At 43.7% G+C, this 18,257-nt stretch overlaps 1 protein-coding gene across 3 annotated transcripts in view; it reads left to right on the forward strand.

The window, feature by feature from the left end:
• PRKAG2 (protein kinase AMP-activated non-catalytic subunit gamma 2) overlaps nucleotides 1-18,257 on the forward strand; it is a 391,725-nt gene that overhangs the window by 211,451 nt on the left and 162,017 nt on the right. Inside the window, exon 1 of one of the 3 annotated variants that reach the window (XM_056519620.1) lies at nucleotides 12,830-13,000. The exons of the other annotated variants lie outside the window; for them this stretch is intronic. Within the exon in view, the coding sequence (XP_056375595.1) occupies nucleotides 12,907-13,000 (94 nt within the window). The 5' untranslated portion in view covers nucleotides 12,830-12,906. Of the gene's footprint in view, nucleotides 1-12,829; nucleotides 13,001-18,257 lie in introns of those variants that run through there. 3 annotated transcript variants of the gene reach the window in all.

The raw sequence follows: 18,257 nt of genomic DNA on the forward strand, positions 1-18,257 counted from the left end.
ACGGTTAAGAACCGCTACCCCTTACCCCTCATCTCTGAACTCTTTGATCGCCTCCAAGGTGCCCACATCTTCACTAAATTGGACTTAAGAGGCGCCTATAACCTCATCCGCATCAGAGAGGGGGACGAGTGGAAAACGGCATTTAACACCAGAGATGGACACTTTGAGTATCTGGTCATGCCCTTTGGACTGTGCAATGCCCCTGCCGTCTTCCAAGACTTTGTCAATGAAATTTTTCGTGATCTGTTATACTCCTGTGTTGTGGTATATCTGGACGATATCCTAATTTTTTCTGCCAATCTAGAAGAACACCGCCAGCATGTCCGTATGGTTCTTCAGAGACTTCGTGACAACCAACTCTATGCCAAAATTGAGAAATGTCTGTTTGAATGCCAATCTCTTCCTTTTCTAGGATATTTGGTCTCTGGCCAGGGACTACAGATGGATCCAGACAAACTCTCTGCCGTCTTAAATTGGCCACGCCCCTCCGGACTCCGTGCTATCCAACGCTTTTTGGGGTTCGCCAATTATTACAGGCAATTTATTCCACATTTTTCTACCATTGTGGCTCCTATCGTGGCTTTAACCAAGAAAAATGCTGATCCCAAGTCCTGGCCTCCTCAAGCAGAAGACTCCTTTAAACAACTCAAGATTAAATTAAATTTTTCCTCTGCATATCATCCCCAGTCCAATGGACAAGTAGAAAGAATTAACCAGATCCTGGGTGATTATTTGCGACATTTTGTTTCCTCCCGCCAGGATGACTGGGCAGATCTCCTTCCATGGGCCGAATTTTCGTATAACTTCAGGGTCTCTGAATCTTCCTCCAAATCCCCATTTTTCGTGGTGTACGGCCGTCACCCTCTTCCCCCCCTCCCTACCCCCTTGCCCTCTGGTCTGCCCGCTGTGGATGAAATTTCTCGTGACCTTTCCATTATATGGAGAGAGACCCAAAATTCTCTCTTACAGGCTTCTTCACGCATGAAGAGGTTCGCGGATAAGAAAAGAAGAGCTCCCCCCGTTTTTTCCCCTGGAGACAAGGTATGGCTCTCCGCTAAATATGTCCGCTTCCGTGTCCCTAGCTACAAGTTGGGACCACGCTATCTTGGTCCTTTCAAAATTTTGTGTCAAATTAATCCTGTCTCTTATAAACTTCTTCTTCCTCCTTCTCTTCGTATCCCTAATGCCTTTCACGTCTCTCTTCTCAAACCACTCATCCTCAACCGTTTTTCTCCCAAATCTGTTCCTCCCACTCCTGTTTCCGGCTCCTCGGACGTCTTCTCGGTCAAGGAAATTTTGGCTGCCAAAAAGGTCAGAGGGAAAATTTTTTTTTTAGTAGACTGGGAGGGTTGTGGTCCTGAAGAGAGATCCTGGGAACCTGAGGACAACATCCTTGATAAAAGTCTGCTCCTCAGGTTCTCAGGCTCCAAGAAGAGGGGGAGACCCAAGGGGGGGGGTACTGTTACGCCGAGCGCTCCGGGTCCCCGCTCCTCCCCGGAGCGCTCGCTTCACTCCCTCCGCTGCAGCGCTCCGGTCACGTCCTCTGACCCGGGGCGCTGCGATCCTGCTGCCAGCCGGGATGCGATTCGCGATGCGGGTAGCGCCCGCTCGCGATGCGCACCCCGGCTCCCCTACCTGACTCGCTCCCCGTCTGTTCTGTCCCGGCGCGCGCGGCCCCGCTCCCTAGGGCGCGCGCGCGCCGGGTCTCTGCGATTTAAAGGGCCACTGCGCCGCTGATTGGCGCAGTGGTTCCAATTAGGGTTTTCACCTGTGCACTTCCCTATATTACCTCACTTCCCTTGCACTCCCTTGCCGGATCTTGTTGCCTTAGTGCCAGTGAAAGCGTTCCTTGTGTGTTCCTTGCCAGTGTTTCCAGACCTTCTGCCGTTGCCCCTGACTACGATCCTTGCTGCCTGCCCCGACCTTCTGCTACGTCCGACCTTGCTTCTGCCTACTCCCTTGTACCGCGCCTATCTTCAGCAGCCAGAGAGGTGAGCCGTTGCTAGTGGATACGACCTGGTCACTACCGCCGCAGCAAGACCATCCCGCTTTGCGGCGGGCTCTGGTGAAAACCAGTAGTGGCTTAGAACCGGTCCACTAGCACGGTCCACGCCAATCCCTCTCTGGCACAGAGGGTCCACTACCTGCCAGCCGGCATCGTGACATATATATACACATATTGGTTAAGAAACTGTAGTGACATGTGACAGCAAATTGACTACCATCCTAATGTGGGGGTCATTACATTTTTGGGCCATTTTAATAAGGAAGGAAAAAAAAAACTGTTTCCTGTAAGTATGGTATCACCACTGATAGTGCTGCTTCTCTGTTTCCCTCGGTAAATTATGTAAGCACAGATGGTGCAAGCATATATACCACTGCTTTCCAGTTTTTCTTAATAAAGTATATAAGCAGCACAGACACTGCTGTCTCCCTGTTTCTCTGTGTAAATTACATAGGCAGATATTACTACCTCTCTGTTTCTTCCTGTAAATTACGTAAGCGCATTTACTGCATCTGTTAGTGCTGATAGTGTAACCTTCCTGTGTCTGTAAATTACGTAAGAACAGATACTGCTGCCTCCCTCTATCTTTCTGTAAATTCTGTAGGCACAGATAGTACTGCCTCCCAGCCAGTTAGTGTCAATCTCTGGGTTTTTTTTGTGAAAATGATGAAGACACCACTACTTTCTTCCTGTCCTTTCCTCTTTGTGGAGTCATTCAGAAAAAATAATGATAAAGTATATGAATATGTACAGTAAAGTAAGTGTGTTTGGATGAAGTTTGTCCTTAAAGCCGGCTTTACTGCCATGTGTAAGTGCAGCATAGTATAAAGAGAGGTCCGCTCTCCTGCCAAAACTGCTCAAAAAAATTATATTGTGTCATTTGGGAATAGGAATTATTAGAGAAGATACAAGTGTTTACATCCTACACCCTTTGGATAACATGAAATTCATACAAGATATTATTATGTATGTTCTGATAAATAACTTCTTACTTATTTATAAGCCAATACCGTTATATAATGGTGCCTGTCTGCCCGTCATTCGCCAATTTGTACTTATTTAATTTTGTGATTAAGATTCTGCCAGCATGTGACACAGCCAACTGGTTCAGTGGGGCACTGGAAGGAATATTAATCCTATTCTATTTATACTGCAGTCCCTGATTGTTCAGGTCATGTTACACAGGTATCAGAACACACGATTGTAGCCAGTTTCTCATCTGACTAAAGGTTCCATGTAGTGATGCATTACACCTAAAGCTGGGATTATAGAGCTCATGTCACTTATTACAAGGTAGTTTTTATTGCACATCTCATGTCTTACCCACGGGAGCTTTTACTTCTCAATGTAGCTGGGTGGTCTGAAGGCCTTTACAAGGAATAGATAAAATGCTTTCCATTGCTGACACAATCTGCCACTAGTTTGTCTTACTGGACTTGTATCAGTCACGTTACATCATATATAATTCAGTGCCTGTCATATTTGATCAGTATTATCATAAATAATCATATGCATTAAGATTTCATGTCTAGATACACACATCGCAAAAGGAAAGGTGCAAGTTTATTGAGAGGCAAAAAATATATAAAAAAATGGTGTAGTACCGTATATACTCGCGTATAAGCCGAGGCCCCTAATTTCACCCCAAAAACCCAGGAAAAGTTATTGGCTCGACTATAAGCCTAGGATGGGAAATACATCATCCTCCCCATGTCATCATCATCCCCCCCATGTCATCATCCCCCCCGTCATCATCCAGACCCCCGTCATCATCCCCCCCCCCTTCATCATCCCCCCCTTCATCATCACCGCCTGTCAATCCCTTCATCAGTGGTCTTCAACCTGCGGACCTCCAGATGTTGCAAAACTACAACTCCCAGCATGCCCGGACAGCCATCGCCTGTCCGGGCATGCTGGGAGTTGTAGTTTTTAAACCTCCGGAGGTCCGCAGGTTGAAGACCACTGCGGCCATTGTCATCATCCAGACCCCCCCCTTTAGTTTTCGCAGTCTGCGAATGAACGTTCCTGTGCATCATCGTCAAGGCAACGTCACTAGTCCCGGAACGACTAACCCTCCCCACCGGACGGTCCCTGCAGCATAGATGGCCCGGACCAGCTCACCCTGGGAGGTGTGTAGAAAACTAAAGGGGGGGGGGTCTGGATGATGACGAAGGCCGCAGTGGTCTTCAACCTGCGGACCTCCAGAGGTTTCAAAACTACAACTCCCAGCATGCCCGGACAGCCGATGGCTGTCCGGGCATGCTGGGAGTCGCAGTTTTACAACATCTGGAGGTCCGTAGGTTGAAGACCACTGAGAAGGGATTGACAGGCGGAGAGTTCACTCGAGTATAAGCCGAGGGGGGCGTTTTCCGCACGAAAAATCATGATTAAAATTCTAGGAGACACTGTATGTCTATATACTTTTGTATTAAAGTTTCTATGTGTTAAGAAAAGTGAAGTTTGTTTGATGTAGCTGCAGTCAATAAAATCTCATAGGCTATAGAAGCCGCATTTTATATTTAGGAATAAAAGGATGTCGTTAGATGAGGCAAATTGCATTTGGGCCCAGTGCCCCGCAGCTGTGGTTCACAGTGAATAAAGCACGATTTTTAAGAGCTGCATTACGTGATCATCACATCATAGAAGTCAATGAAAATTGCAACCACAACCACAAAAGTATATTGCAATTGACTTCTATGGAGAGAAATGTTGTTTGGCCTGAATCACGTGACTCACGTCGCATCAGGACAAGTTGTGCAACTCTTCTGCATCAGACAAGTAGTTATGCGGCCCCAACAATGAGAATGTGCCCCTGAATCCATGGGGAAGATTTATCATAACCTGTTCAGAGAAAAAAGTTGCCCATAGCAACCAATCAGCTTGCCTCTTACATTCTTAAAGGGGTATTGCAAGATTTTTTTTTTTGCCTATGCTACAGTGGCAGTAAAGTTAGTGTAGTTCATAATATAGTGTCTGTACCTGTGTGTGATGGTTTTCTCACAATTCTTCTGTGATTCCCCCCCCCCCATATTTATTTTTAACAGCATATAAAATGACTGTTGTCTCAGATTTTTTCCCAGGTTGCAATGCGTCCGAGACCTGACATCATTTGTCAGCTGATGACCGGGAGCCTGTATGCTTCAATGGGTGGAGGGATCACTTAGTGGGAGAGAGATCAATCTGCAACTAATGCAACAGATGTAGGCACCCTGATTGAAAACCACAGGTCTTTTGAATGGATGCAGCTCATTTATGTTTCAATGGGTGGGGTGGCTGATGTGTGGGAGGGAGGAAAATGGAATTATGGGATTTGTTGTCAAAAAAAGAAAAGTCAAACATTAAATACCAGTTCACAAAAAGCTAGCCACAGCGTTATGGTAATCTCACAACATAGCCATTTAGCCCCAAGACAAGCGCAGATCCTTCCTAAGCATGTCCATTACTGTCTGCCAGGTACATACTAAAATCACCTTATGGTGGATAAACCCTTTAACAAGGTCTCTCAAAAATGAAAGAAACAACTTTGCCTCTCCACAGGTTTTGATAAATCTCCTTCATGTGTGTACTGCTTATATTGACTAAGGTCCTTTTACATGGGTAGACAACTGCCCGAAATGAGCGCCACATACAGCATGCGATCAGTTGAAGAACAACTGTTTACTTACTAGTCGGTTGATCACTGGGCCTTTCACATAGGGCAGTAATTGGACCATTCAGCTGGTAATCTCTCTGTGTATAAGGGCCTTAAAGGGGTTATCCAGGAAAAAACTTTTTTTTAATATATCAACTGGCTCCAGAAAGTTAAACAGATTTGTAAATTACTTCTATTAAAAAATCTTAATCCTTTCAGTACTTATGAGCTTCTGAAGTTAAGGTTGTTCTTTTCTGTCTAAGTGCTCTCTGATTACACATGTCTCGGGAACTGCCCAGTTTAGAAGAGGTTTGCTTTGTGGATTTGCTTCTAAACTGGGCGGTTCCCGAGACACGTGTCATCAGAGAGACAGAAAAGAACAACCTTAACTTCAGAAGCTCATAAGTACTGAAAGGATTAAGATTTTTTAATAGAAGTCATTTACAATTCTGTTTAACTTTCTGGAGCCAGTTGATATATAAAAAAAGTTTTTTCCTGGATAACCCCTTTAATATAAATTCTGCTAAAAGAGCTCATTGGGGAGTAACATGTTTTAGGCCGATAAATAAATGGGATTATATCAATAAAGATCTTAACTATATTCAGAAGTGTATCTTGAGTTTATAGACCAAATCTGTACCAAATCATGCACATCATGCACATATATGCTCTATCCGTGAGCAGCTGCTATAGGGCCCAGCTGCCAAGTGTTATAAACAGTAGAGAACTTTGTGGAGAAAATAAAGGAGTTATCTGTCAGGAAATTTGTCTCTTTTTGTCGGGCTGGGTTTAAAATAAAAAAATGCATTATTTACCTTCCTGATCCCCCACAGCTGCCATTCTGACACTCACTACTTCCTCCTACTGACACACAGAAAAAGCTAATTCAGCCAGTGATTAGTGGTAGCAGTGACCCCTCTTAGCCAGTGATTGGTGGTAGCAGTGACCCCTCTTAGCCAGTGATTGGTGGTAGCAGTGACCCCTCTTAGCCAGTGATTGGTGGTAGCAGTGACCCCTCTTAGCCAGTGATTGGTGATAGCAGTGACCCCTCTTAGCCAGTGATTGGTGGTAGCAGTGACCCCTCTTAGCCAGTGATTGGTGGTAGCATTGACCCCTCTCAGCCTGTGATTGGTGGTAGCAGTGACCCCTCTTAGCCAGTGATTGGTGGTAGCAGTGACCCCTCTTAGCCAGTTTTTGGTGGTAGCATTGACCCCTCTCAGCCAGTGATTGGTGGTAGCAGTGATCCTTCTCAGCCAGTGATTGGTGGTAGCAGTGATCCTTCTTAGCCATTGATTGGTGGTAGCAGTGACCCCTCTCAGCCAGTTATTGGTGGTAGCAGTGACCCCTCTCAGCCAGTGATTGGTGGTCGCAGTAACCCCTCTCAGCCAGTTATTGGTGGTAGCAGTGACCCCTGTTAGACAGTGATTGGTGGTCGCAGTAACCCCTCTCAGCCAGTGATTGTTGGTAGCATTGACCCCTCTCAGCGAGTGATTGGTGGTAGCAGTGACCCCCTCAGCTTGTGATTGCCTAAGTGGATATTTCCAGCCATTTTCTGTGTTTCAAGACAGGACCATGGTGATCAGTCAGGACCTGGTGAGCACCAGAACGGCAATAGGGTAATATAGGGCCTCATTTACTCAGCAAACCGACCAGTTTTTGTCTGGTTATTTTGGCGCAGAGTGTCTGAGACATGTGTGCACCAGTCTGCGCCAGTGTGCGACAGTGTGCGCCTGGAAAATCCGACAAATCCGACACTGCACAGTGAAAAGCCGAAAAAGGGGCATGGTCTGTTGCAAAGGGGGCGTGGTCGGTTTGAAAAGGGGCGTGGTTTCGCAACCCGACCGATTTACTAGGCTGGAAATATCGACCTAGAAAAAGCTGGTCAGAAAATGTTCCCGACTTTTCCCAATAGTAAATAAGGTTGAATCCTGCAAGTCTGAAACAACTTTTCCCACTAGTAAAAACCCGACACATTAGTAAATGAGGCCCATAGTGTCTTATTCTTTAAAAAAAAAAAGACAAAAAATCCCTTTAAAGAAGACCAAAAAAAGTTAATTTGTTTGTATCATCAAACTATGATCCTTAAAATATATATGATTATTATTTTGTATTATTTTGTACATTTGTCTTATTGTATAATAATATTGAATTTCTAAGATTTTATATTAACAGATTCCACTGACCAGCAGATTAAACGCCCTATAATAATACATTGATAACATCATATCACTTTAATAGTTTTAACCAACCCTGTTTATAACTGATTTATACTCATGTGTAGTTCCAGTCCTAGAAAAAAAGCACAACATTTGATATGTCGCATCGATATGCTAAAAGTTTGCTCTCTACTCATTCTTAAAATCGGCTGAACCAATAAAAACTTCTGACAACATGTCAAACAGTCCTTAAAGTCATAGGGACACTGAAAAAAGCAAGTAAGGGTGCTAAAAAGTTTTTAAAAGTTAGCATACTCCTCTTTCACATCTCAGCCCCTGCCGTTCTGATGGCTCCAAGTCCCCACTGCCTCCTGGTTCTTGTGACGCAATGATCTCATAGGAACTGCTCACCCAGCAAATTGCTGACTGAGGCGGGGCCCCCCTGCAGTCATTGATTGGCTGAGCAGACAATTCGTGTTGACCTCACACGAATCAGCAGTGAGCGTCGGGGACTGGGAACAGCAGCAACAGAGGAATATGTTTTCTCTTTGCAAAGAAAAGGAATTGCATAACAAAAGAGAGCACAGCATTACTATACCTATACTTAAAGGGGTATTCCAGGCAAAAACTTTTTTTATATATCAACTGGCTCCGGAAAGTTAAACAGATTTGCAAATTACTTCTATAAAAAAAATCTTAATCCGTCCAATAGTTATTAGCTTCTGAAGTTTTCTGTCTAACTGCTCAATGATGATGTCACGTCACGGGAGTGGTGCATGATGGGAGAATATCCCTTGCATGATGGGAGAATATCCCCATAGGAGCTGGACAGCTCCCGGGACGTGAGTCATCAGAAAGCAGTTAGACAGAAAACAGCAACTCAACTTCAGAAGCTAATAACTATTGGAAGGATTAAGATTTTTTAATAGAAGTAATTTACAAATCTGTTTAACTTTCCGGAGCCAGTTGATATATAAAAAAAAGTTTTTGCCTGGAATACCCCTTTAACATAGCACTGTCTGCTGACAGCTGTTTACGGTAGTATTCTTATTTTTTTAAATGTCTGTAGCTGTTGCTTATATTCCTAATGAAATATCCTTTAATTCTACAATCAATTGCAAACAATTATATTGTGTGTTTACAGTTCACTGGTAGCCATTTTGTTATGTTTCTTTTGCTGTACAGGATAGGGTAGTACAGTAGTCTGCCCTATTGTGTGTTAATATAGTATAAGTCAGTGGAGAACATATGCCGCTCAATGGCGTACAGACCTGTTTTTAGCATCCTTTTAACGTATGCTTAGCCCTTATTGGCTGAAGTGTTGAACATGTTACATGTAACTAGCTTTTGTACAGAAAGCATTGACTCTTGGGTAAAATATGTTAACCCCTTACACTACATTAAGGCTCATTGCATGCAGAAAACATATAAGGACACTGAAATACTTATGCATTGTAATACAGTTAAAGACATAGACTGGAGACCTTTAAAAAAATAACTGCAGCCAAAAAAACTTATCCCCTATCCACAGGATAGGGGATAAGTGTTAGATCGCAGGGAGTCCACCCGTTGGAACCCCCTATGATCTCCCAAACGGGCCCCGACATTGCCGCTCTGTGAGAACAGCTAATGCGCATAGCGTCGACCTCAGTGAGGTTGACAGTACGCCCCCTCCCCTTACAGCACTATAGAGGAGGTGGGGATGCAAGAACGCTGCCTCCTCGCCTCTCCCATAGAACTCCGTGCAGGAGATCGCGGGGGGCCACAGCGTTTGGACCCCCCGAGATCAGACACTTATCCCCTATCCTGTGGATAGGGGATAAGTTGTTAAGGCAGCAGATTTCCTTTAAGGCCACAGTCACCTGAACAGTGTTTAGAGTAGCAAAAGGTGACACTACTTTGAGACACCACATTACCATAGGGTCACAATGCATCCACACTGTATTTCAACCTGCAGATGCGCCGACGGCAGTCACAAGAGCGAGCTCCCTGCTGAGGCCGGGGGCGCTATGTGTGTCTGCTCATAGGGCAGTGTTTCTCAAGCGTGGTCCTCAAGTACCCGTAAAAGGTCATGTTTTCTGGATTTCCTTAGTCTTTCATAGGTGATATGTCGTGGCCCAGTATGGGAGGTGTTACCCGTACCCTTGTTGCCCTGTCAGGCAGTCTCCCTACAGTGTCCACTGGGCCCCCTTGCATCTGCCCCCCCATGTAAATATGTTTCTAATGTATGATACCATATAATGTGTTTAGAAAGCGTTGTCACTTTAAGACTGTTACCGTGTAACTTGTCATGTGATTGTTACCCAGGAGTTACCAGTGACGAGGTGATCCCAAGAGTGACCTATGGGCTCCCTGATAGTCTCCCCCATATAAGCCCTGGGTGGAGCTTCTCTCTCTTGGAGCTTAGAGCTCTTTCTTCCTGCTGAGGTCCAGTGCAGTCTTGTCTAGTGTGTGTGTCCAGAGTGTTGGAGACCTCAAAGTCCAGTCCTGCAGCCACCATCAAATGCAAGTAAGCTAAAGTCACAGCTTTATGAGTCAAGTCAGTCCCTGTCATCTGTCAAGTCAGCGTGGTCTGCATTCAATTGTCCAATCCTACTACAAGTCCCAGCAAGCGCTTAAGGTCTCTGCGTCACTGGCCACCTCCTTGGGCCCTGGCTGAACTGTATAGACTTTACCAACTGTCTACCCTCAGTAAAGTTACCTTTGTCTGTAACTTGGTGTCCGAGTCTTTATTGCATCCCCCCCCCCCGCTACTTGAAGACCGCGCATGAGAAACACTGTTGTAGGGCCAGATTTCCCAGTGCGTGTCTGCTACAAGCAGGCACTGTGTCTACAGTGGGAAATCCTCTGCTACGAGCAGACACACAGAGCTACTCGGCTGCAGCAAGTAGCCTGCTCTTGTGACTGCTGTCGATGGTACATTCACATGTGAGTATTTTGTTGTGTACTCTTCTGTAGACTTTTCGTAGCTGATTTTACTACCCATTGACTTCAATGGTTAGCAAAATCTGCAGCAATATATGCACATGTGAACATACCAAAAGAGTACGTTGCCATAGACAGATTACCTGGCTGTTTCCATGCTGAGGGTTTTCCTGCCTTGGGTCAAACCTATAGCGGGAAACACACAGGTAATTCACCTGTGTAACCATACCCTTAGGGTATGTTCACATGTACAGTATCTGCTGCAGATTTGATGCGACAGAAATGAAGCGGTATTCTCCTATTTGTTTGTATTGATTTAACAGCATCTAATCTGCAGCAGATCTTGTAGGTGTAGACATGTAAAATAATGTAAGCCCCATCATGCATAGAGCAGAGTTATTCAAGCTATGCTGCAGTTCAGGTAAGGTTACTGTGGTAATGGGGTGTGATGAGGGCAGATGTCGTTACCCTAGGGGCAGATGGCATTAACCCCTTATATTCGTGATGCCAGGGCGTGGTTTATCTTCCATACCACCCGAAGGTATAATGCTAGATCCTGGGCTAGGCACGGGGGCAATAATGACTCTGACGCCAAGTTACGGATAACAGTAGCTTTACTGGGGGTAGACAGATGGTAGTATCTATGCAGATTAGCCAGGGCCCACGGAGGGGACCAGTGACTCAGAGACCTCAAGAGCTTGCTGGGACTTATAGTAGGACTGGACAATCTAATGCAGGTCACGCTGACTTGACAGACGACAGGAAATGACTTGACTGAAGACTGACAAAGCTATGACGGTAGCTTACTTGCATTTGATGGTGGATGCAGGACTTGACTTTGAGGCCTCCAACACTCTGGACACAAACACTAGGCACGACTGACCTCAGCAAAGACTTATCTCCAAAGAGGAAAGAGCAAAAAGAGAGAGAGCTAGCTCCACCCAGGGCTTATATAGGAGAGACTAGCAGGCAGCTCATAGGTTACTCTTGGGATCACCTGGTAACTGGTACCTCCTGGGTAACAATCACATGACATATCACATGGCACAAATTAAAGCAACAAGACATTTTATAATACATTACAATGCAGAACATATGTACAGATGGGAAACAAGTAAAAGAAAGCCCAGGGGACACTGAAGGGAGGCTGCCGGACAGGACAGCAAGGGTACGGGGTAACACCTCCCGTACTGGGCCACCACATTACCTTCTGGTTTAGCAGATAGGTGTCAGAGATTTCATAGTGTCCCAGGATATCCTTTGCCATGCTTGACCTAACAGTAAGAATGAGGTTGCAACATGCGGCCAATCTGTTTGGCTGTTCTAAGGTCACAAAACCTTGTGAGCTGAAATCACAGTTCTATAACTTCTCAATGTTACTGTTTACCCTCTCTAAATGAATGAATCGCACCTTAAGCACACAAGCACCTGCGAAAAAAGAGGAAGAAAAAAAAAATGCACACCCAGTGCCCCATGGGTTAACAACAGTGTGAATATCTGGCTGCACAAGGGACGTCCTTAGTTCAGCCTGGAGCCATTCACTTTCGGAGGGAGAGCATTTTCTATTTTGAATGATCATGCTGTTGTGACATGTGGATCTGCTAGTGACCGAAGAGCACTTGACATCAACCCGTAACCAGCATATGCTTTCTTGCTTCAGCAAAGGGCCCAGAGAACGAGTCAAAATAGCTGCGTGATGTCACATTATAATGAGAATGTGCTCCGGCCAATTGGTGCCAGGAATTGTCTGGACAAGGGTGGATTCCTTTTACAGTCTTTTTAAAGAGACATTATTCACAACTGCACATGACAATCCCCTGCCTGGCTTTTCCTGATGTGGAATTTTATAAAGGGAGCCTTATCAGTCACCACTGACCTTCCCCAAGCAGGAAGATCTTGTATGGTATCTGCAGCCTGTTTCACCACTTAAGGAGAAGAATTCAGTGTGTGAGTTTCAGATCTATAGCAGAGCTTGCAATGCAGCTTGGCTGGGAGATTCTCTGCTACAGTTCCTAAACTCCAACAAGTGGATTTCTACAAAATCTTCACTTTGGTCTTTTTCCTTATTTATATAAGGAGTTCATTTTGTACATTTTTTATGTAGATTTTCATTTTAGTCATTTCTTGCAAAATTATCTTTTGTTTGATGTGGATATGATCTGCTGAAGCGGCATCACTTACTATCCCTGATGAAGCGTTTTGGCAGTCTCAGAAGTAGCAAGAAACGGAAGGATCAGGGACGAGGCACAGAGAGACGACAATCAGAACCTCATGGACTCCTAGGTATGATGCGTGCACCTTGTTGTGTTAAGGTTTTGTATATGCAAATTCTCTTTGCCTTCCTTTATAGACCATATACAGACAGTTCTTCTTATGTCTACTCTACAGTATCTGGCAATACAAATAAACCTATTTTCAGTGTAATGGACATCTACAAACTGTAACAATCTTGGATTAATAATATTTCCCTTTAACTAGTTTATAATAACAACTCTGCTTCATATAACCTATGGTGATAATTTGACCAAATAAGAGGATACATGCTGATTAAGTAGGTGATGGATTCACGTAAAATAATTCTGGTGTCTGTATAAACATATATATTTTTGCATTATTGGGAGATATTTATAGATAGATGGATAGATAGAATTACATAAGAAAACAGTACACCAAAATTGAGGATGTTGGAGTGCAGTCTGTATAAGGATCTAGGTAGTCAATCCCAAACTTCACGTAACATACATAGGACAGCAGCACTCCCAAATAGTGATAAAAAAAACATCTGGTCTTTATTCACAATTGTGCAGGCAACGTTTCAGCTGGCTCGCCCAGCCATTGAAAATGGCTGGGTGAGCCAGTTGAAACGTCGCCTGCACATTTGTGAATAAAGACCAGATTTTTTTTTCACTATTTGGGAGTGCTGCTGTCCTATGTATGTTAAAGATAGATAGATAGATAAGAAGAGATAGATGTGAGATAGTATTCATTCATTTATTTGTGATCACTCAAAGCATGAATGACACATTGAATACAGTGTGAAATTATGATATTCATTGCCCAGGTGCATTCATCTTAAAGAAGTTGTCTCTACATTTAAAGTTATCCACAAGATAGAGAATAAATTCTTGATTATGGAGGGACCCCACCCATTATGAGAATTTAGGGTCCCCACCCATTATGAGAATCCAGGCAATGGTGTGGTGTGTCATGTATGAGCATTGTGTGGATGGGTGTATTTTGCAGGGTCAATCTCACCCACCAACGAGGATTCTCTATTGGGCACAGGCTCGAATGTATTTATAGGCCCCAAAGATCTAGCAGAAGAAAACCTCATCTGGAGCCAATCATTGTCACTAGGATCTATTTTGTATGGACTGATTCACAGACAACCTATTAGACCTTACTGTTGATAGGTCATGTCCTGTGTGTACAATAAATGAACATGTTCAGTGTAAATGGTGGTTAGAACCTTAGTAGGACTTTGGTGGCCTCAAGGGACTTGATTCTGACAAGCGTATATATCAGAACTTATTTCACCTATTTATTTTGCCTTCTACCATTTTGATTTCTTGGTAGTCCATGAAAGCAGAAACATTTTTTATGGATTCTGTATGTAAAAATACTTGGATAAGTGATAGGAGCTCAAGAATATGAAGATGCAAAATGCTTGAGCTGAACTGACAGACATTTTTATTGTTTCAGTGGAAGATTATAGTGCTCCAGTGAAGCAGCTTTACTAGTGCATTGTGCATAGTAACTACCAGTATTCACATTGTCAATGAAAACAGCCTTATTTGTGTGGGGTTCCTTGGTTACTCAAGTTCTTCATCAAAGTTACTAAGATTCTATAAACGTGTCCAAAGTGAGTGACCCTAATAGCTGGAGGAATTAGATTGTAAGCTCTACTGGGACAGGCATTAGTATCCTGCAGGATATATATATTGCTTTACAGTTAAGGCTACATTGACACTACCATTATGACACGATAGTGAGAGGGCTGTCCGGGGAGCCGGGGAGAATAGCGGGAGAAAAAATACTGCATGTGCCACCTTTTTCTCCCGCTATTCATAACAGCTCCCAGCGGCCTCCCTAATAGTAAATGGGAGCCGCCAGGACCCGTTGTTGCCCCTTGCTCCCCATTATGAGAACGGCTGTTAAAGTCAGAAAGAAAAAAAAGAGGCTTTGACGGCTATTCTCGACGGGGAGCACCGTGAACGGGTCCTAAGAATGTTACAATGAGACTTCTTATGTTAACTACTTATACATATACAGATTTCACTATTTTTTTAGAGTAGTGAAGGTGTTAGTGCCCTCCCACTGGTAATCTAGGGTAGTTGAGAAAGTACTCTAGTTTCTGATCTGATCTAGGTCAATGAAGGGATTATGCCAATTTGGTAGCCTACGATAGCATCAAGGTCAATAACAACTAACTTGGTGATCTAGTATAATGGAGGGGTAATGCCAGCTTCTCTGGTGGACTAAGGTAGTGGAGAAGTTAATCTAGTTATCCTGCAAATCCTGGAGGTTGTGAGGGGATCAATACCACTACCTCTGGTAGCCTATGGGAGTGCGAAGGTCAATACCAACCACCCTGGTGATTTTGAGTAATAGAGGGGTTAATTTCAGCTTCCCTGATGGTCTTGGGTGGTGGAGAGGTTCATCGTGTCATGACTTCCTTTGCCTTTCTCTATTCAAAGCAATAGAATTGTCCAAAAATTACATTTACTGTTACTCTTTTGGCCACTCATAAACTCAACTGATTTTAGTTAATAATATTAAAGAGGCAATTTATTTAAATGCAAATCCTATTTGTTTATATCTAACTGAAATTTCAGATATAAAATGAAATTTAAAAAAACTCATAATAATAATAAAAAATTATTATAAAATTATAATAATAATAAAAACACTGAAATCTGTTTTTATTCTGGCCACTACACCTAATAATAACTTAATATATTTTGTTCCGTAGAATAAACTTTTTAGTAGTCTCCTCCTTATCATCACAGACAGGACTACAAAAAAATGTGACACCAATATGTAGATAACAAAGGATACACCATTTACAAAAGATGATGATCACAGCCCACCTCCTCCTCCCCGCACAATGACCACTGCACAGGTCACATGAGCTCATTAAACAATATTACCACAATGGACGTTAGGCTTACCGGTCTATAATTACCTGGGAAAGACATAGAGCTCTTTTTGAAGATTGGTACCACATTTGCCTTGCGCCAGTCCCTCGGCACAATATCAGACAGAGAATTTCTAAATATTATAAACAATGGTACAGAAATGACTGAACTTAGTTCTCTAAGAACTCCTGTGTGTAATCCATCTGGTCCTGGAGCTTTGCTTACATTCACTTTTTTTAATTTACCTTTGACCATAATTACATTAAGCCAGTTCAGAACATTATATGATGTATTACCAGCACTGCTCCTACCTCCCATAAAACTATATATCAATCTTTACGGGTTAACCTTTTTGATCACATTTTGCCTGCAGATTGGACTACATATTCATTGTGACATCTTCCCTTTTAATATTAGAGATAAGGGACTGTCTGAACCATTACTCAATTCCCTTAGAACCTGGGGGTGAATGATACCTGGATCTAGTAATGTGTCTGTTTTAATTCATTGCATTAATTATGCATATAAAGGACAGTGTAACAACTTTACTGGAGTTAAGATATCCCTGCCATGTCATCCATGTGATTTCCACCCTAATTACTCAGTTAACTAGTTGACCAAAATTACTTAATAACCACATTGACGACAGCTGATTGATCACTGGCCTGTTGAATTTTACAAGGCAATTCTTATGTACTTTTGACTGCTTTGTAAAATGCACAACAGGGGGTTTCACAAGTGCAGATCCAGTGTGTGTGAATACACCCTAAGGCAGGGTCCACAGCGGCTTACTTGTTACAGATTTATGGTGGGATTCTGCACCAAGAAATCTGCATTAATTTATAATGCAATATAGATATATGGAAGTTTCAAAACCTCATCTACCGTATACTGTATATTCAAGTATAAGCCGAGTTTTTCAGACTTTCCGCCTGTCAATCCCTTCATCAGCGGTCTTCAACCTGCAGACCTCCAAATGTTGCAAAACTACAACTCCCAGCATGCCCGGACAGCCATTGGCTGTCCGGGCATGCTGGGTGTTGTAGTTTTGCAACCTCTGGAGGTCCGCAGGTTGAAGACCACTGCGGACTTTGTCATCATCCAGCCACCCCCCCCCCCCCTTTTGTTTTGTACTCACCTCCCTTCAGCGGGACGTTAGGGTGAGCTGGTCCAGGCCATCAATGGCTGTCCATTTTCACCGCTCTTCTCCGCACCCGGCCCCGGACTAGTGATGTTGCCTTGACGACGACGCACAGGGACGTTGAGCATGAACGTCCCTTTGCGTCATCATCAAGGCAATGTCACTAGTCCAGGGCCAGCCGCGGAGAAGAACGGTGAAAATGGACAGCCAGCAACGACTAATCCTCCCCACCGGACTGTCCCTGCAGCATAGATGGCCTGGACCAGTTCACCCTTCCTTCCCACCGAGGGGAGGCGAGTACAAAACAAAAGGGGGGAGGGGGGCTGGCTGAATGATGACGAAGGCCGCAGTGGTCTTCAACCCTCGGATCTCCAGAGTTTTCAAAACTACAACACCCAGCATGCCCGGACAGCCATCGGCATGCTGGGAGTTGTAGTTTTGCAACATCTGGAGGTCCGCAGGTTGAAGACCACTGATAAAGGGATTGACAGGCGGTGATGATGAAGGGGGGATGATGACAGGGTGATGATGAAGGGGGTGTTAATGACGGGGGTCTGGATGATGACAGGGGGGATGATGTATTTCCCACCCTAGGCTTATAGTCAAGTCAATAACTTTTCCTGGGTTTTTGGGGTAAAATTAGGGGCCTCGGCTTATATTCGGGTCGGCTTATACTCAAGTATATACGGTACATGGAATGTCTTGGATGTTCACCACTGCATATCTTTTATTGAATTGCCACATGTGGATCCTGGCCTTGGTGGTCTTGCTTCCAATCCAGCGCAAATTCCACCCGTATACAGGGGGTAACAGTGGTAAAATGTGTGATAAAAATCCACCACATTTCCACAACAGAATAAGCATGCTACGGATTGAAAGATTAAAACATACAGTACTTTCTTTATATGTAGATAGGGGTTTTGAATAGCCACTTAATTGGAGTGTACTAAAAGTGCTTGAGATCTTTTGTGTTGAATGCACAGAGCAAACTGGTTCCGTGTCTGGTCCTGGTTACATATAAATTGCAGTATTTTGGGACTCCAGCAACCCAGGCAGAAACTACAGCTATTGTAAAAAATAAAAAAATAAAATATATATATATGTATATATTTATTTTATTTTGGTTTGTAATATCCTGAAGAGCACCCCTTAAAATGTTTCTGACTGATGAGTAACTAAGATCAAAGGAATATATAAGAAAGTATTTATAGCAAATATTAGGAATGATGTGGTGGAGGCCTCTTATAAATATTCCATCCCC

This window comes from Hyla sarda, chromosome 5 (genome assembly GCF_029499605.1).
Source record: "Hyla sarda isolate aHylSar1 chromosome 5, aHylSar1.hap1, whole genome shotgun sequence".
NCBI lineage: Eukaryota > Metazoa > Chordata > Amphibia > Anura > Hylidae > Hyla > Hyla sarda.